General features: G+C 38.3%; 1 protein-coding gene across 2 annotated transcripts; it reads right to left on the bottom strand.

Annotated features, from left to right (window-relative positions):
* Positions 1–2,290: 2,290 nt before the first annotated feature.
* sntg1 (syntrophin, gamma 1) lies at positions 2,291–23,639 on the bottom strand. Of its 2 annotated transcripts, XM_040144169.1 has the most exons (17): positions 23,613–23,639; positions 21,315–21,449; positions 19,417–19,473; positions 19,165–19,222; positions 19,022–19,065; positions 18,476–18,517; positions 18,059–18,161; positions 17,371–17,453; positions 16,924–17,054; positions 16,072–16,201; positions 9,936–9,974; positions 8,381–8,497; positions 6,765–6,836; positions 6,052–6,204; positions 5,790–5,882; positions 2,606–2,716; positions 2,291–2,474 (listed from the first exon to the last, which is right to left on the bottom strand). In XM_040144169.1, exons 1-17 carry the CDS (start codon positions 23,637–23,639, stop codon positions 2,292–2,294), a joined length of 1,578 nt encoding a protein of 525 aa, XP_040000103.1. In that variant the 3' UTR covers position 2,291. The 2 variants fall into 2 exon arrangements, with proteins under 2 accessions (XP_040000103.1, XP_040000104.1); XM_040144170.1 differs by lacking the exon at positions 2,606–2,716.
* Positions 23,640–25,775: the final 2,136 nt, after the last annotated feature.

Genomic DNA, 25,775 nt, shown 5'->3' with positions numbered 1-25,775 from the left:
TTAAGTAGTGAGATTTAGAGGTGCTGATGGGCGTATTTTGCCACCTTTGAACAGAGCCAAGCTCGTTGTTGCCTCCTTTTTCTAGTCTTTATGCTAGGATAAGCCAAGCACTGGCTGTAGCATCATATTTAATGGACCAATATGAGAGTGGTATAAAGCCGATAAGTGTATTTCCCAAAATGTTGACCTACTGGGCAGCTGTGGCTCAGGAGGTAGAGCGGGTTGTCCGCTAACCAGAAGGGCAGCCGGTTCAATCCCCAGCTCCTCCAGTCCGTCTGTCGACTTGTCCTTGGGCAAGATACTGAACCCCCAATTGCCCCCAATTGCCCCCAATAGTAATACTTACATTAACACACACGGGCAAAATCAGTATGTCAAGATAACACATTTTAAGTACACAAATTTTACAACGCTTTTGAGTACAGATCAAAATTCACCTTTCACATAGTTAGACTAATAATAATAATGTGATTTGAGTACTCCTCATGACGAGTAAACTGAACTTCATGTGCAAAATTGGTGTAATACCCAGACAATGTGAGAAATAAAACCAAACACAAGTGAGCCATGTTATAAAAGGTCTCATTTATTAATTTATTTCACAGCATATTTGTTAATAAAACATCTGCAAAAAATAAAATAAACCTCACTCTCTAGATCCTGTTTTATAAGGGTATCTGCGACCGAGATAATTTTAAAGCACAAAAGCATCACTCAAACTTTCTTTGCATAGACTGCACCACCATTAGTTTACCTCACACATTCATGTCAGCTTAACAAGCCCGCACGTTACGAAGCACTTTACTGACCCCGTTTAATTTGCTATCCTCTAGAGTTTACTGACCCATGGGCCTTTAGTGTTTGGATTCTACTTTGTAAATGGAAAGTAAGAGCTTCAGTGATTGCGCTAATTGACCTGAACTCTTTTTGAATATGATAGTTTTTAGTTGTCACTCTGTTGCATTTATAAACAGTTTAATACAGAGTTTAGTTTAAAAGGTTTTCCTCGCGGTGTGTTTTTTTCTCATTTGTCAATGAAAAGTTTTCTTTTTATTATATTTACAGGCTGAAGTCAAAAAAAAAAAAGATAAAATATTCCAAAAATACACCACTGCTGATTTTATTCTTCTAAATTGGTCCATAGAGTAAATGATGAGGAGAGTACGAGGTTATGCGCTATGTACCTAGTCGTCTCTGGTGCACATCAAATTAATAAATGTATTAATCCCTACAAGTAATCGCTCACCATAATTGATAATTCTTTGAGTTCATTTGAATGTCAGTGTTTATTTACATAATTAAGTTTGGGGTCAAAAAAAAACAAAAACATCATGGAAGGTGTTTCCAATCAGGTTTAGAGTGGTCTGTCGGATTATGGTTTTGTTTGGATGGTGAGCCTGATTGTCAAAGTGTCATTCCTCATCCATACAATAAAAACTGCAATTTCATGCAGCCTTTCTATCCAATAATCCAGCAAATAGCTATATTCTGACCTCAAACATGGGTGTACATCATATACAGAGAGAAAGAAATGAGGTTGCTGAGTATATTTGTACACACACCGATCAAAGACCATTCATTTCTTCCAATGATGCTGCCAGCAAACTAATATGTAATTAAATTTAATCAAAATGAAAATGTTTTTGCATTGCAAGATAGGACTGATGTTGCCATTTAGCTTTTAGTTTGACTCTTCATATATATCAGTGGAAAAATAAATTGCTGACTGAATAATGGATGTAGGTAAAGGTTTTCACCTCAAGAACAAACACAAAAATGGAAATACAGAAGGCTTGATCGTACGTCACCATATCCATAGTCCAGGAGTATCTTTGCAGAACGTCAAGTGATGTGGAAGGAAGGCTAAAATCTGTTTTGCTTAAAATCTCAAATCTTCAGTAAAATTACATAGAAAAGCAGGCTACCTTGGGAAAAGACCTATTTTTCTTTGTGTTGTGTTGATTATAAGGACGTCTGAGGATCAAGAGAAGGACAAATTCACTTAAAAATATTTTTGAATCACACGCTTTGTGTTCATAGTTGTGAAGTTATTCAAAGTAGAGGTTTGTGTTTAGGTCCTCAACGATTCCAGAAATCCCAGAAATCTAATCCGTCTTCGCGAGACGTCAAGTGTGTCCCCAGGAGTTCTTTTGTTCCACCACTGCATACAGCTGTCCTCCATGATGTCACAGTCTGAACTTTTTCCAGTTCTCCCGTCCACCATTTTAGGCCACGGTCACAGCTAAGTGCAGCGTCTTTTCAAAAGGGGTCTGGAGAGAGAGCAGCGCCTGTCAAGTGGTGTATTTGAGTTTCGGTGTCTGTGAATTACAAGAGATACTGGAAAGAGAAGGAATCCCAGTGGTAGTCGCGCTGCCTTGGCTCTCCACAAACATCGGGTCCAGGCAAGCAACTTTGGCAGCAAAAAAAGCATGAATACAATGAAGCACGGCAAAGAGGTTTGAGAACTCCAGCTCCTGAAAGAGAAAAAAATCTATACTCAATTCAGACGTAAGTAAGTCATTTTTATAACGTTGTTGCGTCGAAATTCCTGTTGAATAACCTTTTCCTTTAAAAGCAGCATTAAACATCTCTCAAAGTTAATTACCTTTGCTTCGATAGATTTGGAGTCTTGATTTTGGAATAAAAACTTGATTTTGCTTTTTCCATCATCGGATGATCCTTTTAGTTGGGAGAACTTGTATTTCCACAGTACTGCCTGAAATATAGAAATTATAAAGATTATATGAGTCTAACTTTAAACAACAAAAAATACAACCTTATATTGACTATATCTTTCTTTTAAAACTGCAATCTAATTTGTTAATTTCTGTTGGTGTCACTGTTTCATGAATAATTCATGTTAAAATCCACATGGATCCCGTGAGAAATGGGGCACATCAGCAGATCAACTAGATACCGGTTGTTGTGAGATATAAACTTGTTATTTTTGCCACTGGGAAATTCAACAAGCCACAGCAATTTCACCTGAAATAGCAGAGCTCCAGTGATTCAATTAGCATTGAACTGAATAAATAAAAGCTGCGCATGGAACTAAGCGACAGTCAGTTTCCAGGCTGACTCCTCAGGTTGACAGCTGGCCACGCTTTTCACATGAATATGTATCTGTTCAGTACATACTACAGTATTGCGCTGACTGTTCCTGCCACTGTAATAATTACTGTTAACACTGATCTGATACTAACAGTGGTGGAATGTAATTAAATCCATTTCAGAGGGAAATATTGTACTTTTTACTCCATTACATTTGTCTGACAGTTTTAGTTACCAGTCACTTTTCAGGTTACACTTTTTCATACCGTTCCTGTCCAGTGAAAACCATATATGTCCAAATTTGGTATTATATTTTTCTGATAAACTGAAGGATGACCTGTTCCTTTATAGGTTGAGAAAATTAGCCTACTTCTTAAACTAAATAAACTATTTTAAACTATTTTTTAGAGGTAATTGGTTCTCACAGGACAATGACACTACGAACATACGATAATCTTATGGAATATGTTGCATTGCTGTAGATTAAGCGACACAACAGTATATAAAGTAGTTTTAAAAAAACTTAAACAACTACAGCAGCACAATGCAACATACACATTAATGCACCAGTAATATTAACTCAAAAACATTATACTAACAGAGTACTTTTATGTTTGATACTGTAAGTAAATTTGCTGTTAATACTTAAATACTTTAAGTCAGAGTTTGAATACAGGATTTTGGAGTATGGAGTATTTTTCACAGTGTGATATTGCTACCTTTACTTAAGTAAAGGATCTGAATGCAAGAAACTTCACTTAAATTGGCAAAAAATCTTCAAAATAATAGATATTCATCGAACGTTATCAGAGTGCAACAGGAAGAGCTTCACCTCTACTACTTTGCCTTTGAAAACCTGTCTGACTCTTGTTAACCTTGACAGAGGTGATGGTATCTCTATCACCTTCATATCAGTCACAACCACTTAATATTATATCTGCATCATGTCCCAAATGGAGGATTAGGTGTGATTCTATTTCCTTGTAAGGAAACATTCTCATGAGTATTGCTCCGTTTTATTTTTGGTGCTTTATTGTTGTTGTTGTGCGATAATGTAGTTCCAGAACCCCTTCATCGACATCAGCAGTTATGTTTAGTACGAGTTAATTTGAATTGATTTTAAACTGGATGCTGTTTTATGCTATTAATTATACAAAAGTGGATATTGTTGCAGTAATATTTTCATCCGAGACACAGTGATCCTGGAATTGTCGGATTTTTAGGATTACTCTCTTTTTTTCAGTATGTTCGGTTAAGTTTGCATTCATGCTACTACCACTTGAAGTGGTAGAAGCTGGACATTTCAACCATTGGTTCATTACTTCTAGCTGTTTTGACTTTCCTGCTGGCTTGCCAACCAGATTTCATTCGCCCTCAATCACAGCACGTGGCGCACGCATGTGCACTCAGCTGATTAAAGCTGGTAGTTAACTGGTTATTGTCACGACAAATATACTAAGGATAAGCCTCAAACCAATTGTAAATCTTTTTTTTTTTGTGTGTGTTTATTTTCTTCCTAAATAGATATATATTAGCAGATATTTTATCTTTACTACTACAAAGATTGTGCTTCTCCACAATCTTTTAACATACCCTCTACCCTCGGGTACACACTGGTGATTTGTACAGTTGGTCATCTGGTGCATTGGTGATTTGTTGTATAGACCAACTTTCCTAAAAAGATGTTATAGCCAGACTATTTTGATGGCCTTTTTAATGCAGCCAGTTGTTTGCTCGCTGTTTGCTCAGAGCTTGTTTTTCTTAAAATTCAGCTTGTTACTTCAGCAGCTAAGTCTAAAGGTGTCAGAGCTTGCCACCAGAGCGTGAACTGTCTGAGACTTGACAGCTCACTTGCTCTGTACACAACCATAATTCGCTGTACGAGTGTTGTATTTACATTGTATGCCTTTTTTTAGATAAATGATACTGAGTGAGTAATCCATCCATCAGGTCTCAGAGGGCCGGAGCTCACCCCTGCACTCACACTTACTCACAGGTTACTAATGTACACTTTTAGAGTTTTATATAACATAAATCATTGTAAGCCTTGTTTTGTATGTGATACAAGTTCCAGTTAAGATTCATTTTAAAATGTAGTGTTTTAAACAGCTTTTGCTGAAAAACTAGAGCTGTGGATCATCTCACTAGATCCTGAGCCAGCAGATAACAGCTCAAGTTGTTGAACTGAGTTATATTTGTGCTGTTTTAATTCTAACATGGGTTTTGAAATTTGCCAATAGCAGCTTCTAATTATGGAGTAATCCCACCCTGTGTTTTGTCTGCGATTTTAGTTTACATATGGGGTGTGTTTTGCACATTTCCCTCTGTAAACAATATGCTGGCAACATTTTTATCGTCCTTGGGGGACACTGTTGCTTCACATTGCAGGAGTTAGGGCCAAAATCTTAGAAAACAATATGGCAGCCCTTGTGTCCTGCTCAGCCACATAATGTGCACCAGTGGAGTAGTCTGCATGGCTCTCAGACTTGGGGAATGGCCAAAATGAACTGTAGGCAGGAGTGAGAGGTTTGAGCTGGGGGGAAGCAGCCATCAAAATAAATGTGCTCATACTCCCAAAATGCACACAGTGCAGAATATGTTAGCAGCACCAAAAAAAGGAAAAAGGGGAGCTGAGGCATCATGATTAGTTTCATCACACTGTGCACAATCTCCCACTGAAAGGATCTGTTTTCCCTTTTTGAATTTTTATTGATAATAAAGGACTTTCGTACACTCACCTTTGAAGCTGCATCAAAGCACACAAAGCCCATGCTGAAGTCAATAGTAAGTCCCATAAGGTGGCTCTCCATGATACAGGCATACGTTTTACTCTACAGAACAGGAGAACAAGATGTTAACCCACAAGGACACACAAAGTCTCTTTTGCTCTGCTGAAATTGTCACATGAGCATTATCAATCTTTGTACTAAAACGACTGAGCTGATGCTGGATTAAAATCATCACAATTCGCTGCACACCGCCTACTGATCAGGTGCGCACCTGTATCCTCTCCACCTCCAGGAAGGTGGCCATCTGAAAAGCCTTTTCCCAGATCAGCAGCTCACAGTCCAGCTCCATGCTGAAAAACATGTCCTCCCCGCTCTCCGTCTGGACGCTGAAGCAGTGCTTCCTCTTGTCCAGAAGGTCATTATCCTAAGATAAGACAGTACGACTGCCATGCTGATCAGATACAGATGAGCAGAGTGATGTGGAGATAAGACAAGCAACAGCAATGCAGCTAAAGGGAGGTTTCCCTCTGATACACACACACACACAGGCATACACACACACACACACACACACACACACACACATATATATATATATATGGATATGTAAGCTGAACCAGACAATGTTTTACTGTAATGTATCTTTGTTTAGCTTTGTGTAACCCAGATGAAACAGTGTAAAGGTATGGCAGTGTAGGTCACCTTATATCTGATTTAATATGTGAGACTATATAAATTAAATCACCCCTAATGGGTTTCCAGATAATGAATTGCAGATAAATTCTCACAATCAAATTTAAAGTGACCTCGAATCTGTGGAGAATGAACAAAACAATCTGAAACTTGAGTGTCTCTGTGGGACTGAAGAACACATGCAAGTAAACAAGTGTGTTATGTAAGCGCAGTCCTCGGACTCTTCAGTGTACCCAGTGTGGGTCTTTCTTCTCTAAATGTTCAAGGAATTGAATAAAAAGGCTGCCTTACCTTTAAAATCTTGCACATTATCTCATACACAGTAAAGCTTTTCTCTGCCCTGGTCCAATCCCACGTTGTCACCTGGAAATGTCACATAAATGTTACGTTGGGTTTGAAGAATTAAAGCAGAAGAACTGTCCCCAAAAGTAAAACTGATGCATGGATTTGGAAATACTTTTAAATGAAAATACTGTTGACCATTTGCTAAGCCCTGTTACTGGTGCTACACCTGTCAAGCTTTCCATTTTACAGTGTACAATGACAAATTTTGTAGTCTAAAGTCAGCTTTTACCAGTTGCTAGTGTAGCTGTGATTGTAGCTAACTGGTGTAAACTAATGCTAATGCTAAAACTCAGGGAGATGGTTGATTATGCATGTAGAAGCCATGGAAATTAACACTGTTCGTATAATGCTATAGCTAGAGCTACAGCCCTATAGTACTGTACTATTAATAAAAATGTCAATAAAAAATGTTACTGTTCTAACTTAACCCTTTGAAGGCTTGAAAGCTTTCAACAGAAAAACAACTTGGACAAGCAGCATTGTGGTTAGATAACCAACTGATAACCTGGTAACCAACTGAACAATAAAAACACAACATATGGCCTGCTTGGAGCGACTGGACGAGCTAATTAAAAACAGGCAACATATTCTCCATCAGCGGGTAATACGTGACAGCCTAAACCCTCTTGACCTTCACTACGATGTGGATATTTATGCCCATTATCATTTCACGCTTGAGCAGGTAATGCTGAAAACGTTACGAAGCATTATGTGGATCTTTCGCTGAACCCATTTCAATAACTCACCAGTTTCAACTAGCTAGTAGCTGCTAAGAACCTAGAAAGGACTTTACAACAAACTTAGTGATGTATTTACAAACAGCTGGTGCAACCCATCCAGTCCAGGTCTTTTTCAAACATAACCTGTAACTCCACAATATAGTAATAATGTAATATAGTTAGCTGATGACATAATGCATTATTATTGTAGGTTAATTCCATTCCTTACTCTTTTGCTTTTGTCTTTCTGGTTTCGGAAAGGTAATTTTAAAAGAAGACACTAACATCCAAACTCTTTAGATACCGAGTGTAATTCTTACTACAAACCTAATCAAAAGCTTAGTGCCCAGTTTCAGTTGCTAAACTACAGTAGGATTGGTCAATCATTTTCTGGGAGCAGGGTTTAGCAAATGGTCACTTGAGGGGAAATATTCCTCAGAGGAAAATAGTTTTCAATAATAAATGACCTCGTCTCGACGTCTGAACAAGCAGGCTCCTATATTCCACCATCCACTCACATCAGCATATTCCATTTATATCAGCACATTCAAGCAGGCAATTTCAGTTATCTATCAATCTTTTCCCATCTCCAGTACCATCGACAGCTTATCCCTCTTGTCATAATCACTTAAGTGTCTGGCAGAATGTAAACAGATTTAATTATATCATCAATCAAGAGGAAGATCAATGCAGCACAAATGATTATGAGTGAGCTGCTTCTTTTTTTTCCAACAGGAAAGCATTTTCTCCCTATACAATTCATTAACATCAAATGAAAAATCCCCTGTGGAGTTGAGCAACAGAAGGTGGTATAGGACAAATAATGACTGAGTCAAGACTTACAGGAGGTGCTGAAAACTTGAAAAGTGAGGAACCCCTCAAAGCGAGGAACTTTGGTGAATACATTCGGTCCTGAACAGAGTCCTGCTCCTTCTCGTCGACCCAGCCCATGTAGATAATCTATCAATGGGTAAAAAAAACAGAGATGGACACCAGAGACGTGGCATGTAATAACAGGGATCAAACGTAAAACAAGGCTTTTGTTGCATTTGTATAAATACATCCAAATAATGATTGAAATTAACCAAATTAATTGGAGCAATGGGCCGATCGATTACAGCAAAGCCTAACTTTTCATAAGCGAAAAACCCCCTACAACAAGTAGCCCAAATGATCACAAGCAGCAGTGTTTTTATTTTTCTCTGTGGTCTTCTCACTGGTTTGAGTGGGGCAGGGCTCAGTTGGAACAAGGATCAGGATTTGACAACATTTAAATCAAAACCTGGTAGCAGCTGTGGGATTGTTTGCTTACAGTGCCAGGCTGTTGTCACTCAGACCACACCCACAGAGTTTATGGTTGTGTAAGAGCATTAAACTCTCAATGAATAATACCTAAGGTTGTTTTCCCCCAACTTTAACTTGGATTATTGCTTATATAGTCACTGATAGTTAATGGTATAGAAAATTATTTAAGATTTTAAACCAAGTTTTCAGGAGCTTTAAAGATAACCAGACAGTACCTGACAAATCAATGTAATTCATCGCACATAAATCATTAAAAAAAATCCAAAAATACCATGATGGAGTCCTGTTCATTGTTTCGTATTTTTTATACTTGTTCACAACTGCATTGTAGTGTATTATAGACAATTTATTAATTTATTAAGCGGGGGTTGGGAAAGGTCAAGTGACAGAGAAATCTATAAGCATTTAATGGTGTATATCCTCCAATCGCCTACTCTTACATGCAGGGAAAGTTTTCAGCAGAATAATAAGAGGTTAGACCATCAGGGAGATGAAGATAAAGAAAGCAAAGCCTCTGCTGCAAATGTTCTGAGACATGATTTTAGACATCAAGTGTTGACACCATCACTACTCATTAAAGTCAGGGTGATTTTAGCCCAAGTACAATGTTTGCTTGCTTTTCTGTTTGGAGTTTTTTTTGATGGATGGATTTGCAAAACAAGCCACTGAAAGATCCGGGACAAGCAGTCACATCTCTGGCAGTTTAATTTTGTTAAATGAATTGTCAAGTGAATTCACACATTTATCTAAAGCAGAACCTGAATAAATAAAGTAACATAAAAAGAATCCCACTGTTGCGTCTACTCCCCATGTTTGGACTGAAAGATGACACTGCAAGTTAACTGACTGAAGGCACTTAAGTTGTTTTCTGATCATCTCTCAGTGGATGGACATTAATGATGCAAACACTCTCCTTGTGTTGCAATCGTTGGCAAGATGGGGCTGTGTCTTTTCTCAGACTGACTGACCTGGTTAGATTTAGCTCTGATTTTTAAGAAAAGGGTATAAATACACAAATTAAAATTCGCCAAAGCGAAAAGAAAATCTGAACGAGCAGCAGGAGCTCTGCTACTGCACGAAGGAAACGTCTTACCTGCTGGTTAACTGGAAAATTTCGGTTAATCTTCTTCACCTGTTAAATTTAGCAAAAACATCAATAAGTCATTAAAATATCTCCTGCTAACAATCAGGCACCAATTACTAGCAGAATTTAAAATATTTTCAGGATCCCGTCGGGACTCACAATCAGAGTGACAAAAATAATAAGAAGAAATAAACTGAATCACAGCATCCATGCTAACATGTTAAACACAGCACTGAAGGAATACTGTTAGAGCTACTTCATTTATTCAATGCATGCAAATTACAAAACGAGATAGATAGAGTCATTTCCACAAGGACCCGAGGCTCTTCCTAAAAAAATCCATTTAAAAAAAATCCATTCTCTCTGTGGTAATAAAAGCAGGAGAAACTACTGAGAGAGCAGTCAGGCTTTAAATTAAAACATTCTGCTCAGATCACAGGTATCACTCGCTCCTAATCCATGCTATACTATCAATATAACTCTTTCTTAGGAGCTGAACACCAAATTAAGCTGTCCAGGCCTGATACCGTCCTCATATAGAGGCGAAAAGAAGTCTCAGCTGCTTATTGTGAAAAGTTACTGAAGTTTGTGCCGAGGGAGAAAACAAGATGTTTTTTTCAGCGGAGGAAGTGAAAGGGAAACGGCCAGATAACTGTCGAGATGTGAACTGGGTTTGGATACGTGGGAGCAGTGACAGTGGGTTTGTTCAGATTCAGCTGTAGGTCTAAGCCACCTCTGACATAAATTAGCAACGGCTAATAAAACAAATCACACATCTCTCACTCTAAATCTAAAACTACATAGTGGGGAATTTTGACTGAGTTTAGTTGGGAAGTACCTAACTAACACCTACTTTAGTGTTCTGCTTGGGTGTTTTCACTTTGGGACCCTTTATATTTCTAATTCATGGCATTGCGGGGGAAATATTGTACTTTTTGCTCCACTTTTGTGTGTAATTATTGTAACATAAACGCTCCTTCCTGGTCAGTTGCTTCATTGCTTAAGATTTACTGACATTACACTCAATAAATTACATTGTTGTTAAAGGATAGAATAACAATTTTTCAAGTCTGTCTAAAATCATTAGCCATGAACACTGGTACAGGTTTTGCTTACTATAATCATTCTTCCTGTTCATACTGGCCATGAAGAGATCCCTTCCTAATGTGTTTCTAATGTAAGTAAGTTAGTAAATGTTTATTTATGTAGCACTTTTCAGAACCAGGGTTACAAAGTGCTTCAAAAGGTGCTGATGATAACATACAATGGCAAAAGCGTAATTTAATGAAAGACAAGCAAAAATTATTAAAAGAGAAGCAAATCAGGGTAGGAAACATCAATAACATACGTCTGAGAAAAGCTAGTTCTTGAGATGAGATTTAAAACAACCAGCTGAGTTTGCTGACCTGCCCCCCAGAGGGAGGCTATTCCATAACCTGGGGGCCAGGACGCCAAAGGCGGAGAATTTTTTCTCCATATATGTTTTTTTCTCTCTCTTACAGCAAGACTTGTGGTACCAAATCCTCATTTTGTGCACAAATGTAGTCTAAATGTATCTAAAGCTGAATCCTGTTATCAACTGCAGATAAATTCCTGAATACACATTTGACTGGACTGTGGTTTTTGTCCCATATCCCTTACATTGAAAATGAATTAGGAAGAGATCTTTTAATGGCCAGTATGAAGAGAAGAAATGATTACAGTAAGCAAAATTTTTGTTTTAATGGTCATATGGGCACCTGACTGGTAATGTAAGACACACTTGAAAAATCGTGTAATTATCCTTTAACTCCGCTGCTTTATTATATCTGCTCCTCTCAGTGTGCTGTAAACTTAATACAGTTGCATATATTTTTTCCATGAATTGGGCACCTCTGTGGTTTAGGGGTTAAGATGCCGACGAACCACAGCAACTCTGGTTTGAGTCCTGCTAAGGAACCTTTGTTGCATCTCTATCCCTTGTTTCTTGTCATCTTTCTACTTTCACTTTCTAATAATTGTGAACCTTTTTGTACAGTTTTTATATTAATATTGTTTAGATGTTAGATAGATACACCTTTCTGAGGCTTTTGTTTTCATGTGTACTTTGGACTTCTGTGTTGCATTGTCATTTTGTATTGTGAATGTACCTTTGTATGTATATATTTATTTTACTATGTACACGGGTCATTTTCAGCATAAAACATACTTCTGGATAAATACAGTTCTTCTATCTTACTTACTACTATTGTTTCAGATTAACATTTTACATTCGAGATGAGATAAGGTCATAACATATCACTCTTGTCAGGCAAAATATACAGCATTTATTCAAAGTATAAACATTTCAAGAACCCAGGAGAAACAGCTTTCTTTTGTCAATTAGTCTGATGCCACAAAGCATTTCTGAGAAACATTGCCAAACAGTCTTAGAAAAGGACACTGGAGAATTTACTCAATGATCATAGCAAAAACATCACTCTGTCAGGTAAAACCCGGTCCTCAGTGAAGCACATTTTCATTTCAGCTGTTTGCTTTACAGTTGGTTGTTGTTATCCAGTGTTTTCTTGATTAGTGCATATTTCTACTACCATCGATATTTTCAAGTTTGAATCAGTACCTCACAGTGTAGCCAAATGATGTCCTGTACGATTTTTTTTACTAACATTAATATTCTATTTTTTATTATTCTCTGCATACTCGTAAACTATTTCAATAACTTTATAAATTTTAATCTTCTATTCTTTTTTAGAGTGACATCTGTCCAGGGACTACAGATGAAAAATAGCCTTTTGGTTAACTATTGCACATTTGAAGCAATGTTTATTTATCTGACCCGTCCCTGTTAAATAATCCAATTAATGAATAATACAAGTTTGGGGGATTTATCAAAGACATTCTCAGTCTGACAGGCACCTTTTTTATTATGAGTACTTTACTTTTGAAAAATGGGTACATTTTACTGCTAATATTTGTTTGTTTTTAGTTAAGATAAGTATTTGTTCTACTTTACTTCCAGTCAATATCTGAGAAGATAAATAAATCCCACCGAAAGTTCAACTAACATAGCAACTAGCTGAGCTCCAAAAACGCCAAATGAGTCATGTGTCTCTTATGGTGAGAGCATCAGTAAGAAAAAAAAAAGCTAAATTATTTTATATCTTGAGGTGATTTGTCTCATTTGTGCACACCAAATATGTCCAAAGAAAGATGAGCAGTGACCACAAGTCAAAGCTTGCTAACAGGGAGAGACAGACAATTAACAGTGGAGCTGCTAAATGCCACTGAAGAACAGCTTTGAAAAATGCCACAGAATTGAAGCAGCACATCTGAGCCCAAATCTCAGCAGAAACTGTTCCGCCTGAGCTTTGTTGAAAAAAAAGAAAAAAAGCTGGAAATTTAAAGCAGAGCTGCAATTCAGAAGCCACTTGGATTCAAAGCCTTTGGGGAGCATAATGCCTAAAGAATAAAGTAATGAGTCATTAGAAACCAGTCAAACTTGAACACAATTTCTAGATCTGATTTGATTCACAGTCACATTTGGAGAAAGCCAAAAGAAGCTTTCAGCCTACAATATCCGCTGCTCTACTGTGTAGCCGACTAGTGGGAGTCGTTAGGACCAATGGAGCAAACACTTCCCTTCATAATGTTCCCATATTGCCTCCAACGATGCTTCAAAATGCACTGCTAAACAAACACAAGGGTGGTTTCATGAACACCAAGATGGCCTCCCCAGTCACCAGACCTGAACATCACTAGACCTGTATGGGAGTTTGTGGAGCGCAGAGAGCTGAGTGGACTCCCTCCTCCATCATCGCTGAGAGAACCGGAGGAATTTTTTCATGACAAATGGAGCAAGATTTGACTACAAACAGCTCAATTCAGTTGTCTGACAGCAAACCATGAGGGACTGAGGATTTTCTTCAAACAAAAGTGGACCCTACTCTACAGTATATAAGGTCCTATATTTCAGTATGTTTATAAAACTTTGATGCTATTTATGTCCACTGCTTGTACGTTCTTTTGCAAGGTTTCATGTTTAATAAGGGGGTGCATTGATATCAATTTTTTTTTTTTTTTTTTTTTTTTAAAAAGGTCCATCCATGAATATTCATTTTGACTTTTAAAAAACAGGTGAAAATTTAGTAACACAAACCCATTCAAATACATTCTCTAGTTTTACAGTTAATCCTTTTTTAAGATCTTTCTGGGACTCTGGCTCATCTGCAGCATAATCAATCGATCAATCAATCAATGAATCACTTTATTTGTCCCCAAAGGGCAGTTGCTGGTGCAACAGTGAAATAAAAATAGGATATAAAACACAAAGCACATAAGGGCATCTCATAAATACAAAGTGATGCAAAATAAAAATGGTTGTAAAAATAAAGTACACAAGTCAAAACAACTTAAAAATAAGTGTAAGTTTGCGTAAAAAAGATGGGATTATAAAAACATTTATGTACAGGTATGTATCCTCTTTTTATTACCTGTACATAACTCTGTATATATATATAGATTCACTGTATAGTTAGTCAGTGTTCGTCTATAGAACTTAAAACAAGCACAATGCCCTATCAATATAAAACAACATAGAGTAGATCCTAGACTTGTACCAAGCATGTACATGTATTACAGACACTGTTGTTGTATATTTTGAGAGTTAAGTAATGGTCTTAGGTTTTAGTTTTAGTGTTGTTTCTAGTCAAGTTCAGTTCTAGTTATTTATTGTTTTTGTGACTTTTGTGACCGCTGTAACGTTGCAATTTCACATTTAGATTAACAAACTCTATCAAGCATCTGTATATTTACTCCTGTTACCTTTTCCTCAGGGAGTTTAGTTACCTACTTTTGTTTTTGGCTACACGTAAAGCAGCGTTGTTGAAGTTCCTTTTCATTTTCCTATTTATTTCTTGTAACTAGAAGCATATTCTGAGCTGTCTTTGACACAGGAAGACCCTGTTTACTATTACTTGCAGCTAACAATGTGTTTATGCAGCAGGAAACATCATAACATCCAGGTGACACTAGGCAATCTACTCTTTTAAAATTCCAGCTATTCCAAGTAAAAAAATTTTAAAGCTTATCAATAACTGACATCACTTATGGCCATCATCATGTACACTAGTATTTACATTCAAATATTTGTTTTTTCAGCAGAAATCTGCACGTCCTACATCCAGCCAGGTTACTAGCTCACTCACACAGAAATGCACTTTCAATTGTTGAGGCCATTCTGGCAGTGAGTCATCAGTGTTATGTTTAGTACACCCCTCGCTCCGTCCACTCCAATTAACCAGGGCTCCATTATTCCCCAGAGACTCTCACACACAGGCCATCACGCTAACAAACACACACACACACACACACACACACACACACACACACACACACACACACACACACACACACACACACACACACACACAGCCACGCCAATGGACACAGGATAATTACAAATCCCGATTTTCCACTGCTGCTCACTCCTTGTTGTATTCATGTAATGTGGAGAGCCAAAACTACTGTCTGGTTACTTTTTCTAGACGACGGCTTAAGATTCTCTCTAGAAATGTAAATGATAGCTTACTGCATGGAAATGTTAGCAGATACGCTTAAATATCTCGATACATGTTGCATAAATTTGACACTTTTTGTCAGCTTTTGTATGAGCTACCAAACATGATGAAGCTTGTTAGCAGTATTTGTATTTCAGCCCCCTGCTGAGCATCATCACCCGTCTGGAAACACAAAAAAAAAGCTTTGTTTTTTTCCACATCAGCTGTTATAGAGCTGGAAAAATATGTTTACAGTAAGACAAAGAAAACTGCATCATTATTTCTATGTTTCTTGCTGCCTCTTGTATCATTATTATGTATTATGATGAATTATAGATAATACAGGGGCATGGGTTTAGCTGGAGGGAGTACTTTAAGTGTAGTACAGTGCGATTTCTGTTATTGTGACCTCAGGCTCTTAGAAATAAGTGTGTTCTTTATTCAGCATGAAAAGGCATTAGTATGTGTCTAGTTAATGCCATGACATTTTCAAAGTGACAGTTCGACGATCCACAAATTGAAAGTCTGTTGCATTAACACTCATCTTATTGGTTTACATGGTTGACTGTAAGAGGCAGCAGACCTAACAAGTACTATTGTTTCTTACTCACATTGTGCTTGGTGAGACTGGAAATGTTGCTCGCTATCGCCTGAAGCCAGTCCAAACAGTCTTCAGCTGTGGCAAACTGTATAACTCCACTGCAAACTCCATCCACAGCTATAACCTGGAAAGCATTTTTCCTGAAAGAATAAAGAAAAAAAAAACTAAGGATCAAACATCAGACAGAAATGTACGTGATTTTAGGGGATGCTCGTCAGCAGCATCTCAGCACGTAATTCCCCCCAAAATCACAACTTGTTCTTTTGACACTTCAGCATAAGGATTAAACAAATGTGTGAATTAGTGAGCTTTAGAGGTGCCGGTGCTAGGTGTATTTTAAAACTTCGGACAGAGCCAGGCTAGCTGTTTCCAGTCTTTGTGCTAAGCTAAGCTAAGATAACTGGATGCTGGCTGTAGGATCATTTTTACTTCACAGACATGAGAGTGGTATCAATGTAACCTGAGAAAAATCCTGTTATAATGCTAATCAATCTAAAAACTCATGACATCCTTAAGCAGATTTTAGCTAAAACACCACAAACCGCAACTGTGTTTCATTAAGAGCCATTCCACAAGATTACCGTTTCCGTCATCTATAGCGTGGCAAAATGGAAATGTGTTTTTATTTACCTACTAGTGCAAGTAAAATGTACAGCAGAATTGTTTTGTCTTTTAAAATTGTTTAAAAGGATACAAAATAGTTGCAAAAACATATTTTCAGTCCCATTTGAAAACACCCGGGCACTTAAAATGTAAGACATCTCCCCACTATAGAGTCCTATAGAGCCTTGAAGCGTGACACCGGGTCTGAAAGTGAGAATACATCCCATTGCCCCTTCAAGATGAAGTCCCCGCAGCTCACCTGCAGATGTCAGAGCCCGGGATGTGCTGCGACAGGCGTGAGTGTAGCAGTGGAATAAGGCGCAGGTCCACCCATCTCTTCTCCCAGCGAAGCCCCGGGGATGTGGGCCAAGACGAACAGGACAGCGTGTCCTGCGGAAGTGTGAAACAATATAGAAAGAGCTCGTGGTTTCCCACCTCGCACGTTTCAAACAGTTGGCATGTCAAGAGCTTGATTCCTGTTGCTGCTGCTGCTGCTGCTGCTGCTGTTGTTGCAGGTGCACAGGCAGGCCTAGCAGCGGGAAACTGATTCACCCTCCCCAAAAGATAAAGGTAGAGTCTCCTGGTTATCAGTCAACAGTGACAGCTGCATAGAAACAACTTTCTGGCAGTGGGAACGCTGCTGCTTGGTTACAAAGGGATAGTGATAGAATCGATAGGTCCAAGAAGAGAATAATGAAAAAAGTACCGTGTTGTTAGGATGGTAGTTCAGGTGCAGGCCACTATCACACAGAGGAGAGGACGTCCCACTACTCTGGTCACTGGGAATGCCTGATAGTGCAGCAGGGACAGAGGAAAAAAAGCCAGTAAGCTCCCCCCACCCCAGACTCACACCTTTATTGACACCTTTACATATTTCAAGGTTTCCCACTGCAGTGAATCACAATCCAGTGTGTTACTTTTTTCTCCTCGTGGGCTCCTGCTCTGTGCCAATTTGTATTCAGTTGACTGGTTGATTGGCCAGTCAACCTGGCCTACATACGCGTATGAATGGATTTTATAAAAGCTTTCATGTCTGATGACGGGCTGAGGCTTTCCTATGTAAGAGCAATCAATTGCACAACAATGAGCAATATCAGTTCTATCAGTTTAGTCTTTAGCATCTTTTGTGAATCTTGAGATGTGTCTTTTCCTCTCTTTACAAAGTAGTGTCTTTATTTGGTGCTTGTCAAGAAAACCAAGTCCAAAAGAACGAGTAGCAGCTGAATTTATATTAGTTTATTTTTGGCTTTTCAGGCTCGAGTTCATTGTCACCAGGACAACCAGCCCTTGACAGAAAATAATACCAGCTATAAATACTCTTGGTTGATTATTCTCCACAGCAGTAAAGGTGATTGTATATACTTTAAGTAAAGAGTGTGTAAAGGGTTTCTTACATGTGCAGTCCTCACACAGGGGCAGTTTCAGAAAGGCCGGAGTCTTCTTTAAAAAAGAGACGGTGAGAGTCACTTCTTCACCAGCATTTCTCAAAACCTGTACCTGGGAGGTAAAAAAAGAAGAAGATTTTTTTTTGCAGGAGCTGTAAACCGTGAGGTTTTCTGCTGACTGCTTGCTGTGATGAAACATGGTGTGCCAGTGTCTGGCTAAGAATGGAAATCCGAGATAAGGGATTCACACAGACTCGAAGTTTTATGCTCCTTACACACATTTCTGGCAGTTACATTTAAGAACGGATGAAACAGAAAAACAGGCTTTACATGTCAAAAAGATAAAAATCATAAAGTGAGACAAGATAAGCTGCTGAAAGAGCTGTTGCAGTGTAAGAAAATATGAGATATGAGCTGACAGCTTACCACTTCCTCGTGGCGATAGCTTCTTACGTTTATTCCATTTATCTAGGAAAAACGGTAACAGGGTTACCCTAAATAATACTGCTGGCATCATATCACTGTAGCTCCGTCTTCAAAATGACTAATGAAGCAAGCAAAATAACTGTTATGGCATCCGTAACTGTAAACAAGAGTTTCACATCCACAATTGCCATGAATACAGAATGTCTTTGTCTGGCTTGGCTTTCCTCTGCTTCACATGAACTGACTGAAATGAGATGTGGGAGATTTGTGTGTGTGTGTGTGTGTGTGTGTGTGTGTGTGTGTGTGTGTGTGTGTGTGTGTGTGTGTGTGTGTGTGTGTGTGCGTGTGTGTGTGTGTGTGTGTGTGTGTGTGGTGAAATTCATGTAACAAATGAAAGATTTGGGGTGTGACATTTAAGGATGCATAATCATTCAACACAGTTTTGTGAATATGTGGCACATGTATTATTAAAGAAACAGAACATGTTATTTTGCAGTATAGAATGAGTTGAGTGAACAGATGTCGATGTGAACCTTCGCATTTTACCTGAAGGATTCCATCTCCAATGAAAAGCAGCCCAGAGAGTTCAGCTGGAAACAGAAAATCACTTAATTAAAAAAAAAAAACCCAACAAACTAGAAATAAAAATGGCAGTAGTTGTAAAAAGTTTTCCAGAAATGACAATATACCTTTCTGTTCCTTTGATATTTTTGATATCACAACAGGGATTTTATGCTCTGCTCCACCCTAAGGAGACAAATTTAATCAAATTGAATTACAAAGGGATCACAAACGCAGAATGAGACAAAGACACTCAAGAGCAACCCAATTTTCAGTGAATCCCTCTGCTGTTATTGCAGCTTTACTAGAAAATGATCAATAACACTTGTTCAGGCTTAATTTTTAAGAAGTTGGGTCTAATCAGCTGAGATCTAAATTACCTTGATGCTCAGACCGAACCCTCCAATCGTCTGCCTCCTGATCGTTACAGTCCTCTCCTGGAAGAGATTGAGTTGGAGTGAACAAATGAGCTCAGGCTGATGCTGAACCTGTTGGAGCTCTCACAGCAGAACAAAGGAGAGCGGCTGCTTTTGTCAAAACTAAAATTCCATCATAAAAAATAAGAATAGTACTGATTAAAATGACACAAGATACAACTTAACAAATGAGGTTATACATCCTTATTTGTGTATGTAAAGTACAGTGAATTAGTATACATTATACATTAATACAGAGGAAGCAGTGATAAATCAGTACTATTATTTGTAGACTTTCAGTGGAAAAATATCATGAAGATATGATCTTAACATGTTACCTTTCTACAAATGTTGGTTGTAGAAATTAATAATTATGAGCAGCATGTACTTTATTGTTAAACTACGTTTATTCCTTTCTTGCCATGACTTAGATTGCCATGACTCTGTACGGTAAATATGAAATATGAAATGAAATGCAAGAAAGTAAATAAGCGTATTTCTACAGCATTAAACTATTCCAGTGAAGTTTTTGTTTCACAGTTCGTTTCATTGATTTGAACATCAGTTTGATCATTTTAGATGCGACTGCAAAACTTTGCTATATTGCAATACATATTGATGTTGAAAATATTCTTATTAATTTAATGACAATGATTTCAGCCATATCACGCACTCCTATCTATACAGTATACCAATCAAACTTGTAATTACAACAGAGCAGTGCCACCAACGATCTTCATATCCATCCAAGAAAAGTAATGTGAGACGACATTTTTTTACATTTTTTGAAAACTACTGGTGGGTAAATGTCAAATTAAGTGTTGTCTAATGCACACCTGGTCGGTACAGGTACATAAAAAAAGAAATCCTGCAAGAAAGCGTTGGATTCTGACACACTATCAGTGCTAAACGTATTGAAAAAGCAATAATATCAACCCTTGTCCGGCATCGAATTCATGATATGAAACGTCTTAATTTTAGAGCCTGTTCAAAATCAGTCAAATGTATTTCCAAATCCACAGAATGTAAGAGAAAAATGGAGGAGAAAAACCAAAATAGCTCGGGGGGCAAAGCAAAGTAAGAGAAGGGGAGGAAGATCAAACCAGTCCAAGTTTCATATCAAAATTGGTAGTAACCTGGATATAAGTATGATTTGACAAATTTTTCGATGGATTGTGGCACCCTTTCACACTGGTATAAAGATGTTGTTGCTTCCTGTTTTGAATTTGATGCCTGACAAAGGTCTATGATTGAAACGCTGTATTTTCAACATATTTTGTGATGGCAGTGCGTGGGAATTCAACTTTTCCTCTTCAATGTAAAATGTAAAAGTTAAATTGGTCACTGAAGCTTAAAAAGTCTGCGCTAGGACTTCCTGACGTGCTTGGGCCGTATTAGCAAACCCAGGCTTTCTCCCTTCTCGTTAATTAGAAATCATGTTTCAGAGGATACAAGTGCTTCCGCCATTTGTCTTTGAAGATTATTATCCAGTAAAATGTTATTGAATAGATGACGCCATTTTGAGAAAGGTCATAGACTCGGGGCTCAGCCGAGTCGTCTTTTTTTTTAAGAAACTGTGAATTTAATAATGTGAAGAAAAAGTTGTTAGAAGTGTGACCTAAAGATAAAAGTCCAGATACCATGATCCAGTAGGCGAATCACTATTTAATAGCTACATTTGATATATGAGGAATGGATTAACTGATGTTGAATTGTCATTAACGCAGACATTCACAGTGTTATCAGCATCTTTGTACTGTCACCTTCATGTGTTGTAACGTACACGTTACTGATTTCATTGTGTGAATGTGAATTGTGGCACATCAGCATTCGGTAATGACAAGAGAGACTGTGTTACTTACGCTTGAATAAAAAGGCTCTCCTGACACACAGATGACATCTTGTTCTTGAATGGTCAGAATATCTTTGGCCAAGTGTAGTCGAATATTAAACGGCTCCTCATTACCTTCTTGCATCAAATAAATCCCAGTCTTTGTCTGCAAACAGTCAGAGAGGTAAACGCATTCCATCATACCTCCATGACTAAATTTACTGGCCATGAAATGAAATGTCGTTGAAAATGCTGGTTGCAAGATGAACGTGGAAATTAGACGATGTGTGTTATTTTCTTTTTTACTACTTTGCTTGTTAATACTAATGTTGGAACAAATAACCATGTTCAGTGCTCGGACTAATAAACACACATTTAGACAAAAGGTTAAAAAAACACAAGAAAACTGTTTATTTATGGTTTTAGTCTTTGAGAAGCAGCTTTTTATGAGTCATGATCACTTTTTGTGCCCTTGGTTTGCTTTTATACATCCACGTTGACAGAACAAAATACCTTATCATTATATCCTCTAATTTATTCTAAGCGTAAGGCTGATGATGATGATGACGAAGTGGCTAGAATCAAGCTCCCCCTCTACATTTGAATTTCCCTGCTTATAGACAAGCAACTGTGAGGACTGCGTGTGTTTCCAATGATCCATTTAAAACACGCTAATCCGCATAAATTTGCATTCTGCATATCCCTCCCCCTCTCCGGCTAATTGCGATGCCTCTCCTGCCCTTGGCTTAAAAAGGTCTAAATAAAAGAAGCACCTTCACCTGACAAGACTGCTGATAGAAAGAAGCCACCAGTGTCAGCATCCTTGTCACCTGTGATAGGCCACGCATCAGTTAACAACACAGTCAGCTGCATGACTGCCATTCTTACAGAGAGTATCTCAACTGCTGGTCAAACTTGAATCAAAGTCAGTTTATGGGACATATTATCTTTCACCCGTAATGAGGAGTGTGAAGAAATGAGCCTCCGCCTGCAGCTGCAGCGTGAGAAATGAAACGATGGGGGCATTAATTCACATTATTTAAAGTAATGCGTGTGAGAGAGTCATTAGCTGAGCAAAATGAGGGCAGAAGTGCCGTAACTGTATGAAGCCAGGTCGGAAAGCGTCTCAGGTGGTTTAGCGTTGTTTGACCTGTTGTAGCACTTGCATTGTACATATCTAGCCTCATCTCTTATGTTTCACTTGCAGTCTCGCTCCAATCACCTCTCCATTATTATCTAAATCGTTGACTCCAACCTGATAAGCGTGCACATGACTATTTACAATGCCGCCAGCACCAGACCAGCACTTCGCTTTATAACCCAATGTTATAATGTTTGTAACATCTATCAGCATCAATTATTAACAACATAATAAACATTACTGATGCAAGTAAACCTTGCACCTTGCAGCATCAGGAAACTTTAACAACATAGACTGAATTATGATTTAACGTCACACCCCTGTATTAAGACCAGTCAATCAGTTTGAGAGTGATAGCAGGTTCTTAATCCTGTCTTTTCAGATTTAATAATGAGGCTACCTTTTCTTTGTATATAATTGGAATATTCCTTTAAGTTTCTACTTCTGCTTCTACAGACAGGACTGGTACCTGCTGGGAACTAATTCACCTGAATTCCGCAAACAAAACATGCTTCCACTTTGGTTGTTTTTAATATGAAATACAGCGATACAGTAATCCTTTGTCAGTGTAGAGAAAGACAATTAATGTATCTAAACAGAAAAGGGGGCCCACGGAGGCGTCATATGTACGGGGCCCAGATTCACGTGCTATAGCATTGCGTGTATTAATATGACAGCCCCCCTATATCTGCAAGGGGCACATGGTTCCGTCCATTCCCGCAGTAAGGTGGAGCCAAGTTGGTCTCTGAACTAACTGTGCTGACACTGAGGGCTTCATGTGAACCCTGTAGCAGTCATGTCATTTGAAAAAAAAGTAAAATCGGGCGACCAAAAGCAAAAAGAGAAACAGGAGCAAGAAAGAAAACAATCCGAGGGAAAGCGACTTGCTAGCAGTGTTGTGGAGTGATTTTATTCTTGGTATGTAACATGGCTTCCTAGTATTATGATATTAACAGCCAAAGAGAGTGAATCAGTTATTTGTAAAGGTGTAACAATGGATTTATTGGAAGAGGAGGGGGACCCATTGAGGCTGCATATGGATGGGGCCCAGAGCGCTGTTCTGGCCACACGATTTCAGTTATACTGAGGTACTTGAGGTTGCTTTCCAGCACTTGAAAATGTCACGGCAACTTCTATAATAATAGTCAATTCCCTGTCAAACTGTTACATTGATTGAATTCTACCAACCTCTTCATTTGAATTCTTGAAATCCATGTGCTACTATGCAGTGAGGGATACTGCAAAGGAGAAAAACAAGATTGAGTTAGACTGTGGAGGCAAGCACTTAATAACATGACTGACTTGCTGCAGCAAAACTGCAGTCAATTTAAACCAACATTGTTAGTGGGATGCCTATTTTCATTATATAGTCCTGCCTTTCTCCTATAGAACTTTGACAATGGAGAGAAGTAGATTTTTCATTGAAATGCGCCTCTTTTAAACTCAACTGAGAAAAAAAAAAAAAATCCTCATTAAGCAATCTCGGGAGAAATCTGAAGACCATTAAGCTTTAATGAATAATTCATTAGCAAAGGTGAGAACCCAGGTATCCTAATAAATGTTTCAATATCGAATCCAGTGCTGCCAGAAATTAACTCTGTTATCGTATCTGATGCCTTGTCAGAGGGATTATAAAACCGAGCCGCAGTAGGAGAGAACGCCACAATAAGGAGGTATTGTGAGGTACTGTGGTTTAAAAAAATAAAGGCGTGACACTACAAATACCACATACTTTTTTAAATCATCTGACTACACAAGACGGACACGCAAGGAGTCTCGAGGAATGTTGCATGAGAGCCTCATTTCCATAAACCAGTTCCACCCGGGTTCAATCAGAAATGACTACCACTTGACTCGACAAAACAAGTACAGAACAAAAATGGCTCTCACTTGAATTATGTGCTGCAAAGGGAGTCAGAGACTTACCTCAGTAGAAAGGCCCCCGGCTCTTTGTATGGTGAGATCTAGCCATCGAGCAGTGGGTTGATCCCTGATCTGAGCCGTAGCAGAGGGCCTCCCCGAATCATGGCTGTCAGACTTTGGTGGTGGGAGAGGAAAGCAGTGCTGTCACCTCTCCTGGCTGGCTGTAGGTGTTGCAGGATTACTCCCAGTGGAGCTGTTGCTGGAGAGCAGAATGAGGCTATCGTGTAGTGAGGTTTCACTCCTGGCGGTCCCTAATCAGTGGCCGTGCTCCAGTAGTAGGAGGAGGCTGTGGCTCAGGTATCGTACTGATACTAAACCCATTTGCACGTGGGGAGCCCCTGTGATGCGATAAGGGCTGGAAAATAAAAACAAAAAAGAAAACCTGAGTCTTCAAATAAAGCTCAGTAACAGAGCTGAATAGGAGGGATTAAATGCTTCTGACTACCACTGAAATGATATAATCTACAGTTGCCAGCAACACACATAAGTGTGATGCCAATATAACCGCTGCATATATGTGTGATGTTGAATCGGAAGCAATTCACATCTTTATTTCCCAAATACGGGAACAAAAAAAGGGGAGCTTCAAAAGCAAACTCATAACTTCAAATCCCATCTCTCAGTCTACAATGGAGGATCCTCTCAAACACATCACTTGTAGAAAAACCTGTGGATTCATGTGCACGAATGCCAAAATGCAATTAACTCATATTCATCCATTTTCTTGGATTTCTGTATGCCAAGCACAAGTGACTCTTTCAAAGTGTTTAAGTTCCAACAGCATACCCTCAAGAAATCCTCCTCGTTAGTATGCATTCTTGGCTCAATGCCACTTTCTTGTTGAGCTGCAGTGCTGCCGCTATGATGTTATACAGGATTTGGAGGAAAAAAAAAAAAAAACTTACAGTATATGCATTTCAAGCTACATTTCATGTATAAATCATTGACTTGTGATTATACAGTGAGAGTAGCCTTAATGAAACTCGTAAATGTATTTGTGCAAGCGCTGGGGAAGAGAGAGAGGAACAAGAGCGAGTGATTCAGCGTAACTTTAAAGAATAAAAGATTAATGAAAAAATTTGCAATAACAAAAAGCTTTGACCTTCATAAAAAAATCAAAGACATTAACTACAATGTTAGTATTATGTTACCGTCAATGCAAAATCTCGTGTGTTATATCACATCATCTAACCAACTTTCTTGATGTACAAGAAAAATATTGTCCGTTTCAAAAGAAATGAATTTCCTGAGGCAATTTGACTTTTTAATGATAAACCTTTTAAGTAAATGTTATTAGTGTATAGTATTTTGTATATTCTGAAATGTTTGGATTATTCAGCTCTTGAACTGTACCTTTGGTACTTGAACATGTATTTAGTTTTTAGCTTATCTTTTATATGAATGCTATGTTCTGTATTTCAATATGTT

This window comes from Xiphias gladius, chromosome 14, assembly GCF_016859285.1.
Source record: "Xiphias gladius isolate SHS-SW01 ecotype Sanya breed wild chromosome 14, ASM1685928v1, whole genome shotgun sequence".
NCBI classification, from domain to species: Eukaryota; Metazoa; Chordata; class Actinopteri; order Istiophoriformes; family Xiphiidae; genus Xiphias; species Xiphias gladius.
This window is presented reverse-complemented; position numbering and strand designations above follow the sequence as displayed.